This window comes from Callospermophilus lateralis, chromosome 5, assembly GCF_048772815.1.
Source record: "Callospermophilus lateralis isolate mCalLat2 chromosome 5, mCalLat2.hap1, whole genome shotgun sequence".
Lineage (NCBI taxonomy): Eukaryota > Metazoa > Chordata > Mammalia > Rodentia > Sciuridae > Callospermophilus > Callospermophilus lateralis.
This window is the reverse complement of record NC_135309.1, coordinates 123,392,062-123,405,179: the sequence shown is the minus strand read 5'-3', so window position 1 is coordinate 123,405,179 and position 13,118 is coordinate 123,392,062. Positions and strand designations below refer to the sequence as shown.

The window sequence follows — 13,118 nt, the reverse complement described above, 5'->3', positions numbered from 1 at the left end:
AGGAATCTCCATACTGCTTTACAGAGTGGCTGCACCAATTTGCAGTCCCACCAGCAATGTATGAGCAATGTATGTATAGAGGGTCTCAGTTTTTAGAATGCTACTCTCTTCAAGGGCTACAACTTCCCCAGCTTCCCCCCCACATCCTTGCCAACATTTAATGTTTCTTGTGTTATTTATAACTGCCATTCTGACAGGAGTGAGATAGAATCTCAGTTTGGTTTTAATTTGCATTCCTCTAATTGCTAGAGATGTTTAACACTTTTTCACATATTTGTTCACCATTTGTTTTTCTTCTTCTGTGAAGTGCTTATTCATTTCCTTTGCCCATTTATTGATTGGGCTATTAGTTTTTTTTTGGTGTTAAGTTTTTAAGTTCTTTCTATATCCTGCAGATTAATGCTCTATCTGAGGTGCAGCTGGCAAAGATTTTCTCCCATTCTTTAGGCTCTCTCTTCATGTTCTTGATTATTTCCTTTGCCGTGAAGAAGCTTTTTAGTGTGATATCATCCCTTTATTGATTCTTGATTTTACTTCTTGTGAATAAGCAGTCATTTCTGTGGTGGTCCTTTAGTGAGGGGGAAAGTGGAAAAGTTTCTGGAGGACAGATAAGCATTAGAATAAGGGTTTTGTCAAAATGGCAATGCTCATTGGCTTTCCACAGTCACTAGCTCATTTCTCTCCATAGGTGCTCTGTGGGATACTATAATTACAGCATTTACTATGTGGTATTTGAAATAAATGCCAATGCTCTATCTCTCCAAGTCGATCCATGGCCTTCAACCCTTTAATGCTCAAAACCATGGGAGGAATTACAACACAAGAATCATCAGTATCTAACTCACTGTAGCATTTGTAGTTTGAAAAAAAAAATGCAACTGTTCTCCTCTCTGTTCTTTATCTTCTTCCCCTTATTAAAAATCACTGAGCTAAGGGGCTAGGGCATGGCTCACAGCAGAGGGCTTGCCTAGCACATGTGGGGCACTGGATTCAATCCTTAGCACCATAAAACAAATAAAATAAAGGCATTCTGTCCATCTACAACTACAAAACAAGAATTTTTTAAAAAATCACTGAGCTAGAATGTGACTTCCTTCAAGTCATGATGGGCTCTTCTTTTATTCCCAGTCCCTAACCTGTGGCTGGGACAGTGTGAATGAATCCAGGAATGCATGAGGTCATTGCCAGCCAATTCATGAGAGCACCAGGGTTGGAACATAGAGGGTCTCAGTTTTTAGAATGCCAGTCTCTTCAACTGCTACAACTTCCCCAGCTTTGTCTCTGGGTGTGATTTAGTACTGTTGACTTTTAATTTTCAGTTTCTTTTTAAAATTTCACAAATAATTGGTATGTATTCTCTTGATGAAGGAACCAAGCAATACTTACCATTAACTTAAAAACATTTTAATATATTAATATTTTATTTAATACTTAGTAGTCATAAGATTTAAAAATGCAAAAATACTTGGCAAAGTAGCAGTTTTAACTTTAGCAGACACAATCACTAATTTATTAAATTATTGAAACTGTCAACATTTCTGTTTTTATAGTGTCCACAGTTGGACCTCCTTCACTCACATTCCGAAGTGCTTTTAGGACATGTAACTAATGGAAGCTGATATTAAAGGTGTGTCTTTTACCCAAGAGATGGAGAAAAGTGAGACAATGTTCTGAATGATTAGACACAAAAGAATGCTATTAGTATTATGATTAATTTTTTAAAGACACATTTATTCTTCTTCCCTTTATGTTTTATACTCATTTAAATCAAAGTGGCTATTTCATGAGAGAGAGGGGAAAAAAACCTTCTACACAATAGCATAGGCACTAACTGTTGCTGTGATGTAACAAGTTTTTGAAAAAATTTTAAACAATTTTATTATAACTATTAATGCAAATTAATTATACAAAAGAATGAGTTTCTTTTCTTTCGATACTGGGACTTGAATCCAGGGGCACTCAACCACTGAGCTACATCCCCTGATCTCATTCCTGATTTTAGAGGAAATGCTTTCATGTTTTTCCCCATTCAGTATTTTTATTTTATTCAGCCTTTTTAATTTTTTATTTTGAGACAGGGTCTTGCTAAATTGCTGAGGGCCTCACTAAATTGCCAAGATTGGCTTTGAACTCGCAATCCTCCTGCCTCAGCCTCCTGACCTGCTGGGACTACAGGCGTGTGTCACGACTTCCAGCTTGGATTACTTGGTGTTAGTTTTTTAGTTTTTTATATATTCTGGACAGAATATATGAATAGCTGGCAAAAATTTTTCTCCCATTATGTAGGATATCTCTTCACTTTTTTTAATTATTTTTTTTTAGTTGTAGATGGACATGAGATTTTATAAAATAAAATTTTATTTTTTTGCGGTGCTAAGGATCAAACCCAGTGCTTTCCACATGTGAGGCAAGCATTCTACAATGAGCCCCAGCCCCAGCCCGTCTCTTCACTTTTGATTATTTCCTTTGCTGTAAAGATGCCTTTTCATTTAATATAACCCCATTGTCAATTCTTACTATTATTTTCTGAGCTATTGGAGTCCTATTCAGTTCATTGTTGCCTATATCAATATCTTGAAGTATTTCCTCTGTTTTCTAAAAGTAGTTTCAGTATCAGGTCTTATATTAAAGTCTTTGATCCATCTTGAGTTGATTTTTATACAAAGTTATAGGAATTTAGTTTCAGTATTCTACAGGCAGATCTCCAGTTTTCCTAGCATGGTTTGTTGAAGAGGCTGTCTTTTCTCCAATGTGTGTTTTTTTCCAGAATCAGATAGCCACAGATGCATGGTTTTGTTCCTAGGCCCTCTGTTTTATTCCATTGGTCTCCATCTCTGTTTTTGAGCCAATTTCATGTGTTTTTGTTACAGTTGCTCTATAGCATATGTTAAAATCATATAAAAACAGTACCTCCAGCACTGTTCTTTTTGTTGAGTATCAATTTTTATTAAGGGTTGCTTTCCTGATTTCTTTCTCAGTGAGTTCATTGTTGGTGTATGTTCTTTTTGTATCTTGCTACTTTGCTGAATTTGTTTCTCAGTTCTAAAAGACTTTGGGCAAACTGTAGAGTTTTCTAGGCATAGAATTATACGATCTGCAAATAGGGATAATTTGACTTCTTCCTTTCTTATTTATATCCCCTTTATTTATATCTTTTGTCTGATTACTCTGGCTAAAGTTTCCAGTGATATATTGAATAAGAGTCGTAAGAATGGGCACCCTAATCTCATTCCTGATTTTAAAGGAAATGCTTTCATTTTTTTCTCCATTCAGTATGATGTTGGCCATGGGGTTTGTCATATGTAGCCTTTATTATATTGAGCTATGTTCTTAATATACCTAGTTTATTCAGAGTTTTTATGATGAAGGGATGTTAACTTTTATCAAAGCCTTTTTTCCTGTATCTATTGAGATGGTCCTGTGTTTTTTTTTTTTTAATCCTTGATTATATTTGTGTGGTAAATTACATCTATTAATTTGCTTATGTTGAATAAAACTTACATTCCTGGAATGAAACCAACCAAGTTATGATGTATGATCTTTTCAGTGTGATGATGACTTCAATTTGCAAGTATTTTATTGAGAATTTTTGTATCTATGTTAATGCAGGATATTGGTCTATAGTTTTCTTCTTTTGTTGTTGTTGTGTCTGCATCAGGTTTTGGCAGCAGGGTAATACTGGCTTTATAGAATGAGTTTGAAAGAATTCCTTCCCTTTTGATTTTATGGAATAGTTTGAGGAGCATGGGTGTTAGTTCTTCTTTAAAAGTTTGGTAATATTCAGCAGTGAATCCACCCAGTCCTGGGCTATTCTTTATTGGGAGACTTTATTATTGCTTCAGTCTCAATGCTTGTTTTGATCTATTTCATTTTTTAATATGCTCTGGTTCAATCTTGGTATGTCATATGTGTTTAGAAATTTGTCCATTTCATCTAGATTTTCCTATTTACTTGCATATAACTTATGAAAATATTTTCCAGTGATCCTCTGGATTTCAGTGGTATTTATTATAACATCCCCCTTCTTGTGTCTACTTTTGTTTTATATGGGTATTCTTCCTTTTGTTGACTTTGGCTAAGGATTTGTCAATTTTGTTTATCTTTTCTAAGAACCAACTCTGTTTCATCAATTCTTTTTTGGTGGTTGTATTTTTAGTCTCTATTTATATTTTAGAGACTAAAAATATTTCCGATATTTCTTATTCTTTTCCATCTACTGATATTTGATTTGGTTTTGTTCTTGTTAACCTAGGAATTGAAATGAATCATTAGGTTATTTATCTGAGACCTCTGTTTTTCTACTGTAGATATTTACAGCTATAAACTTCTCATAACTGCTTTTGCTGTGTCCTATATGTTCTGGCAGGTTTCATTTTCATTTTCATTTGATTCTAGAAATGTTTAAATATCCTTCCTGATTTCTTTAATGATCTACTTCTTGTTAAAAAGTGTATTGTTTAATATTCATGTGTTTCTATATTGTCTGTCATTTGTCTTGCTGTTTACTTATTTTTTTTTTCTCTTTTGGTGTGATAAGAAGGAAAAAGTATTTAAAAATTTTATATTTGTTAAGAGTTCCTTGATGGTGTAAAATATGATCTATTTTAGAGAAAGTTCCATGTGCTGATGTTATAGCTTAGATACGAAGTGTCCCACAAAAGTGATGTATTAGACAATGCAAGAATTTTCAGAGATGAAATGATTATGAAATATAATCTATTCAGTGAATTAATCCACAGATATGGATTAACTGGATGGTAACTATAGGCAAGTAGGGTGTGGCTGAGGAGATGGGTGAGTGAGATGTGCATTTGGGGTTTATATTTTGTCCCTGGTGAGTGGAGCTCTGTTTCCTGTTTCCATGTCCTGAGCTGCTTTCCTCTTCCATGCCCTTCCACCATGATGTTTTGCTTCACCTTGGGCTCAGGGTTATGGAGTTGGCCTTATATGGACTGAATCCTTTGAAACCATGAGCAAAAATAAACTTTTCCTCCTCTAATTGTTCTTGTTAAGTCTTTTTGTCACATGAAAAAGGTTAACTAAAACATCTATTGAAAATAATGTATATTATCTAGTTGTATCTAATAAAATAATCTGTATGTGTCAAGCCCATTTGGTCTATAGTATAATCTGTGATGTTTTGTTCTTGACTTTTTGTCTGGAAGGTCTAACCATTGATGAGAGTGGGGTATTGAAGTCACTATCACTGTATTTGGGCCTACACCATATCTCCCTTTATGCCCTACAATGTTTGTTCTCTAAAATTTGGTGCTCCAACATTCGGTGGATATATATTTATAATTCTTATATCTTGATGGATATTCCCTTTTTTGTCTCTTCTGACTGATTTTGGCTTAACTTCTATTTTGTTAGATATGAGTGTAGCTGTTCCTGCTTGATTTGGGATACTATTTGATTAGAATATTGTTCTACATTTTTTCATTTTCAGTCTGTGGTAATTTATTCTGTATATCATTGCTCACAAGGAGAGTTTCTTGCAGACAGCCAACAGTTAGTCCTTTCAAAAATCCAATCAGTTAGTCTGTGTTTATTAATTAGAGAATTCAGGCCATTTTCATTTAGGGTTATTGACTTGTCCTGTCAGTTTGTTGTTTTTCTTCTGGTTGTTTTTAATGATCTATGTTCATTTCTTTCTCTCCTATTCTTATCATTTTTATGGTTTACTGAATTAATCACGGTTGAGTTATATTGCCATATTTGATTCTTTTTATTGTTTTTTAAATTATGTATGTCATGAGAGTAGAATTCATTTTGGTGTAATTATAAAATAATGGAATATAATTTATTCTAATTAAATTCCCAGTACTTCCCCTTCCCTACCCATTCTCTCACCCCCTGTTCTCTTCCCTCTACTTACAGTTCTTTCTGCTATTTACTCATAGTTTTTCAAAAAAATTAGTGTCTGGTGGATGTATATGATGGTGAGATTCACTGTGGTATATTAATATATGTACATAAGAAAGTTAGGTCAGATTCATTCCATTGTCTTGCCTTATCCATCCCTCTTCCTTTTCCTTCATTCCCCTTTGTTTATTCCTTTGTCCACTGATCTTTCTTTTATTCTTTTTTTTTATCCCCCTCCCAATATTTGGAATTACCTTTCACATGTCAGAGAAAATCTTTGACCTTTGATTTTTTTGGAACTGGCTTATTTCACTTAGCATGGTAATCTCCAGTTCCATCCATTTATGGGCAATTGCCATAAAGTCATTCTTCCTTATGACCAAGTAATACTCCATTGTGCATATGCCACATTTCCATCACCCATTCATCTGTTCAAAGGCTCCATAGCTTGGCTGTTGTGAATTGTGCTGCTATAAACATTGATGTGACTGTGTCATTGTAGTATGCTGGTTTGAAATCCTTTGGATATATACCAAGGAGTGGGATAGCTGGGCCATATGGTGGTTCCATTCCCAATTTTTTGAGGAATCTCCATATAGCTTTCCAAAATGTTCACACTAATTTGCAGTCCCACCAACAATGCGAATCTTGTTTGATTCTTAATTCTCATTTGAGATTCTTAATTCTCATTTGATAGTAAGATTTATTCTTTCCCATGCTTTTATGATTGTGTTTGTCTTGCCTTATCCTTTATGTATAGGATTCCCTTAAGTATCTTCTGTAATTCTGATTTAGTGATCATTAATTCCTTTAGTTTATGCTTATCTTGGAAAGTTTTATTTCACTTTCAATTCTGAAAGATTGCTGGAAGATTAGCAGTTTGTTTTGTTTGTAGGGTTTGGATTATAGTACTACATACCCTCCTGGCTTTTAGAGTTTCTTCTGAGAAATATGATGTTAATATAATGGATATACCTTAATAAATGACTTGGCACCTCTCTCTTTCAGCTTTCAATATTCTTTCTTTGTTGTGTACTTTTGGCAATTTAACTACAATATGACGTGGAGATGTTATTTTCTGGTCATTATCTAAATGAATCCTTTACTTTGATGTAAGCATCTCCTAAGATTAAGGAGATTTTCTCCTGTTATTTTATGGAACAGATTTTCTATGCCTTTAGTCTATACCTTGGCTCTTTTGTCTAAACCAATTATTTAGGTTTGGTCTTTAAATTTTGTCCCATAGGTATTGTATGCCCTGTTTGTGATTTCTTTTTTCCCTTTAATACTCTCTGAATGTGATAATTTGTAATCTTTGTCTTCAAATCTTGATATTCTTTCTTTTGCTCGATTTAGTCTATTGGTATGTTAATCAGCTTTTTATCACTGTGACCAAAAGACCTGACAAGGAGGAAAAGTTTATTTTGGCTCACAATTTAAGAGGTTCACTTCATGGTTGGCCAACTGCATAGTTCTGGACCTAAGGTGAGGCAAAACATCATGCAGAAGAGCAATACAGAGAAAAACTACTCAATTCATGACAGCCAGCAAACAGAGATCTTGAGTGCAAGGAGTCAGGGATAATAAATTCCCAAGGGAAACCTCCTGTGATTTAGTTCCATCATTCATGCCCTACTTGTTTATAATTATCACCCATTGATTCATTCAAATCATTAATTTATCTAATTAATTAATCCACATATTAGGTCACAGCTCTCATAATCTAATCAATTCACCTCTGAATATTTCTGCATTTTTCACACAGGAGCTTCTGGGGGACTCCTCATAACCAAATCAAAATAATTGGTGAGGTTTGCAGTTGAGTTTTTTGTTTCCCTAAGATTTATGACTAGTTTATTTTCAGAATCGTCATCTCTATTGAATTGTTTTCTCATACCTTGTATTCTCTTCCTTAATTCATCAGTTGTTTATTTGTATCTTCTTTGATGTCATTGATCATTTTAAAAATCAATCTTTTGAATTCTTTGGCATTTTATCTAGTTTGATGTTTTTGGGTTCAGTTATTGAAGAGTTATGAACCTTTGGAAGAGTTATATTGCCTTGTTTTTTTCATTTTTTTGTGTTTCTTGTGTTTCTGTATTGAGATTTGTGCATCTTTTGGGATGGTTCTCTCTTCCACTTTTATGTGAATATCTTATTAGCTTCCTTTACTTGATGTCTTGGTCCCAGTACAACTCAGGAGAAAACAAACCATGGTAATAATAACTCATACTTGCAGCATCATCAGGTTTCCCTCCCTACGGGGGGCCAGAGTCATGGACTGCTTTATGCTTTTCTCTGAGTTGCCTTTTTGCTTTTCTCTGCTTTTTAGTTTTCCCATTACCTCTTTATTCATTCTCAGGGCCCTTCCTCTCTTTTTCTTCTGAAAATATAATTTCTCTTTTGTTGCCCTGACTCTTGTAAATCACATAAAAGACACTTTTATTTCACCTCTTACCTGGAAGCCTGTGACCAGTTTTTATTGATGATATCTTTATATTTAAAGATCTACATTCTCATTCTGCTTTATTACTTCAGGCATGTTGGATTACTTATATATTTCAGTTGGTTCATATATGGGAAAATTTTATCTTTGTAAAAACTGCATGTGACCTTTTCTGAAATAATTATTTTATTGAAAACCTTTTTTTTTCTTATGGATGTGTCAAATGAAAATATAGCATCATTCATTTCTTCTGAAACAATGAGTTATTGTTTTTGCATTTCTTTTATCTTTAGACTGTGTCACAATCTCATCTAGGATAAGACAAGGAGCCAGGATTCTTTTTGTCCTAATAAGCCCTTAGGATACACAAGCAATATTGAATGTCTAACATGTAACAGACATTACCTTGAATAACAAGGCCTCAAAGAGGCATCAGAGAGGTTTCACTTTCAGAAAACTGGCTGTGTATGGGGGAAGTTAGCAAGTAAACTGTTACACAGTATTCACTGTGACAGGTGCCATAGCACAGACAACATGTTGGAAGGGATGACTCAAAGGAGGGATTGACTGCTCAGCTCTGTGTGAGAATTCAGGGACAGCATTTTAGAGAGGGTTAGCTTTGAGATGAGTTTGGAAGATGTTTAATTTGCTCAGGAATAAGGGTGTGTGTCAGGAAAAACAAAATGTCTTGATTTTCTTCTAATCTCATACCATAATCATCACATAATGCTTCTGACATCAGGTGGGTAGGGATTTCTCTCACCAGCAAGCAAACAATTAGTTCTGTAGCAGCAGATATGGCTGGGTGTCCTGTAATCCAATTATATTCTGTTGGAGGTAGCAGTAGATCCCACATGTTGGAGGCTCAGTCTCCCAAAATCCCTCTCCCCTATTTTAGATGCCATGATAAAATCTAGGTTGTTTTTTCTGTGCTTCTGATTGACTGGCTAGAAGTTGGAGTTTACAACTTCCTACTTGAATTCAATTAATTTGTTTAAATGGCTCACAGAACCCAGGGAAACAGGTTTATTGGTTTATTATAAAGAATAATACATATATTACCTATAATACTATGTACATATGCAAGGTTATATTATATATATAATATTAAAATAATAATACAAAGAATACAAATATTGGGGGAGGGGTGCAGAACTTCCACCACTCTTCAGGAATGTCCACCTGTTTAGCTATCTGGAAGCTCCTGGACCCCTGTCCTTTTGATTTTTATGGAGACTTAATTGCATAGACATGATTTCTAATAGACTGGGAAAAAACAACAAAACCTGTATGTGTAGTGTTTTTTCCTCAAGAGTATGGGGAAGGATCCCTGTGGATGAGGCGAGTCCTATGGTCTATTGTTTGATAGGACAAGAATAGGTCAGAAAATTTCATTATGTCTAGCTCTAAGACCAAAGCAACAGAAGGTTTGAGTTTCTATGACCCAACTTGGAAAAGAGAAATTCTAGTTTCTATGACCTGTCTTGGGAGGCAGTTTTGATGAAGATCTATATATATATAAAATATCACAAAGGGAAAGGGGCATTGGATGAATGTACAAGCATGGATATGTGACTAGTATGGTGCTTTTGGGAAACTGTGAGTTGTTCCATTTGGCTGGAGTACTTGGAAACTGAGGCAAAGGCCAGAGGATGATTTCAGAGTGGAACACAAACATAGTATTTTTTTTTTCATGAAGCAGATTCTTGGTGGTTGTTGTAGTTTTCATATTACATAGTAGAGTGCAACTGGGGTTGATGGGAGTGATTATGAAGATATTTATGTTATCACAGTCAACAAAACAGAATAAAATTGAATAAAAATAAAACCCTTCCTACCTGCAAAATCCCAAGTACCTGTTTGTCACTTGAAAGGGGTTGTTAAAAAGAGTTAGGAAATAATCTCTCTGGTGACATTTTCAGCTCTCTCTCTCTCCAGCCTTCATGAGCTAATTCAGGAAAAATGTGGATCTTGGCACTATGGATACTTCCTTTTCTCTACAAATTCAGCCTGACAGGTAGGTCAGCCTGACCCTTTTATGAATCTTGTGGTTATCCTATTGCCTTGTTTGAAAAAGAATTTTTTAACTTCAGTGCCAAAAGACACCCACTTATAGACAATAGGGAATTTGTGAATGCCCTGAATTTGTGTATGTTGTGCATGTGTGTGTGTGTGTGCAAGCACATCTGTACTTTCAAGTTTATATATACCCCTATATATGCAAGTTTGGCAAGATGGCTTTTATGACCTCCAAAAAGTTCAGATCACTGTGAGAGTATGATGGTAAGAGCTTGTCTCCTCAGTTTTTGTGTTGATTGCAGTGGCTTTATAAAACACATACACACAAAAAAATACAAAAATAGACAATTTTTACATAATTTGCCAAAAATTCCAAGGATATAAAGGGAAAAGAAGCAACAGCATACTTCTACAATGTACCAACCCAACACTACGGACCTAATATCCATAGAATATTGTGCAGATCTAAGATCTGTTAGTTTCATTCCATTTTATGTTGAAAAATTAAGAATCAATACATATTGGGCTGTGGGAGGGTAGGGAAGGCATTATTTACCAGAGTTTAAGAACTTCTTCTCATATGTCACTGGTCAAGATGAGTCGCATGCCCATGCCTGAGTTCAAAGCACCAAGGAAATAAAATCTTCCTATATGTCAAAGAGAAGGACATATTGATGAACATTGAACATATTGATGAGTATTCATTTTATCTAGCACAAATCTCTAATACCAGTATCAAATGTCCTTCTTGAGACTATTGGTCTCTCTTGCTACATGGCAAACAGTAAGAGCAAAACAAGTGTAGCCCCATATAAACAATGCAGGTTGAGTGGAATTCCATTTTTTTGTTACTTTTTTTCTTTTTTCCTAATACCTGTGACATTTTTGGTCCTGAAGACCAGATATGTGACATACTTTATGGCTTATGACTTTGAATATATGTTAACCAAAGCTGCTTCTTTTATATACTATATGAATTAGATTCTTTAAAAACAATTGAGATCAAATTCATATATGATATAATCTATCCATTGAAAACATACAATCCAGGCTAGGGCTATAGCTCAGTGGTAGAGCTATTGCCTAGCATGCATGAGGCACTGGGTTTGATCCTCAGCACCACATATAAATAAACAAACAAACAAACAAACAAATAAATAAATAAAGGCATTGTGTCCATCTACAACTAAAAAAATTTTAAAAACAAACAACAAAAAAAAGAAAGTTTATAAGACACTGGTAATTGTTATGCTTACAGAATTGTGCAGCTATTACTATAGTTTTCATGACCCAAAAGAGAAACTCTATGACAGTTAGTAGTCATTCACTATTTCTCTCCTTCTCCCCCAAGTATCTTACCTCTTTCAGCTCAAGGAAATTGCTTGTCTCTTTTCTGTCCCTATTTATGTGCTTACTTTGGACATTAAAAAATATAACTTCTATCTATAATTCTATATTCTTTGACCAATATTTTCTCATTTCCCATTTCTCCTAACCACCCAAGCACCTGGTAACCACCATTATGCGCTCTACTTTTGTGAGATCATCGTTTTTAGATTTCACATCTGAGTGAGATCACACATAGCACACACACACATGCACATACATTCACATACTGACATTCTCTCTGAGCCATGGAGATAGGAGTGACTTGGTGAGTGTGCCAGACTCTCAAGACATTGTTGACTGGCCCTTAGTTCTCCTTATTCTAGACTTTGCACATTCCCCATGGCAGCTATGAAGTGTTGAGTCTGTGAATATTCTTACCCACCCAAGGATTCCATGGGGAAAGTTTTAAACTATGTGGGCCCTTTGTGGAATGTGTTAATGGTGCAGCTTCTAGTCTCCATGTAATAAACTGTATTATTTGGTTCAGGTTCTATTAATTTTGGTCTTGATAAGCATTTGGACTTGGAGATCAAAAGCTTTCTTGTGGTTTTCGGTATGCAAGTAGTAAAGTGAAGGACTTAAAGGAAGCAACTTCTCTGGAAAGAGCTAGAAATATTGACATAATATGAAGGCATATGGCTCTTCCTTATTCCTATTTGTTATTTTTAGGGGCTCCTTTACTCATGCGGACAATGCTCATTTTTTAGATTAAATATATAAATATATATGCAAATACACATATCTAGAGCCTTTAAAAAATTTTTAAGACCCTAAACTAAACACATAATAATGATTATATATTATTATTGTCGTTTGTTGACTACATTCATGATAGAAGGGAATTCTAAGTTTCAACAATAGATTAGTAAAAATAAAGATGTAGATGTTTTCCCATTAAAGTTCCTGGACCCCTGAATTCTACCTATGGACTCCATAAGTGTCTAGATTCTGGTTCTGATCCTTGGGTTATTCTCCCAGGTGGGGAACTATCTGGAACAAGATATGAAAATGCAGCTGAAGATATTTCCCTATTATACTATATTCTGGGAAAAGAAAATAATTGGATCTTTTTTAAAAATATTTTTTAGTTGTCAATGGACCTTTATTTTATTTATTTATATGCAATGCTGAGAATTGAAGCCAGTGCCTCACACATGCCAGGCAATGTTCTACCACTTAGCCACTACTCCATCCCCAATTATTGGATCTTTTGCATCAATAACTTACAGTTGAAGTGTGGCATAGTTCAGTATTTTGAACTTGCTCACATGATCTGTTTCCCAATTATCCAGAATAGTTCTATAATTTAATGCTTTACTTACTAATGCTTAATATTTGCCTGTTTTTTAAAAAATAAATTTTATTTCTCAAATGTTGTTTCTTAAGAATATAAAATATA

The 13,118-nt window shown here is 34.6% G+C and overlaps 1 protein-coding gene across 1 annotated transcript in view; it reads left to right on the top strand.

Moving 5' to 3' along the window:
- Positions 1–10,243: 10,243 nt before the first annotated feature.
- The window catches only part of Il31ra (interleukin 31 receptor A), a 40,265-nt gene continuing 37,390 nt past the window's right edge, over positions 10,244–13,118 (top strand). The window contains exon 1 of the mRNA XM_076856128.2: positions 10,244–10,328. Within this exon, the coding sequence (XP_076712243.2) occupies positions 10,274–10,328 (55 nt within the window). The 5' untranslated portion in view covers positions 10,244–10,273. The remainder of the gene's footprint in view (positions 10,329–13,118) is intronic.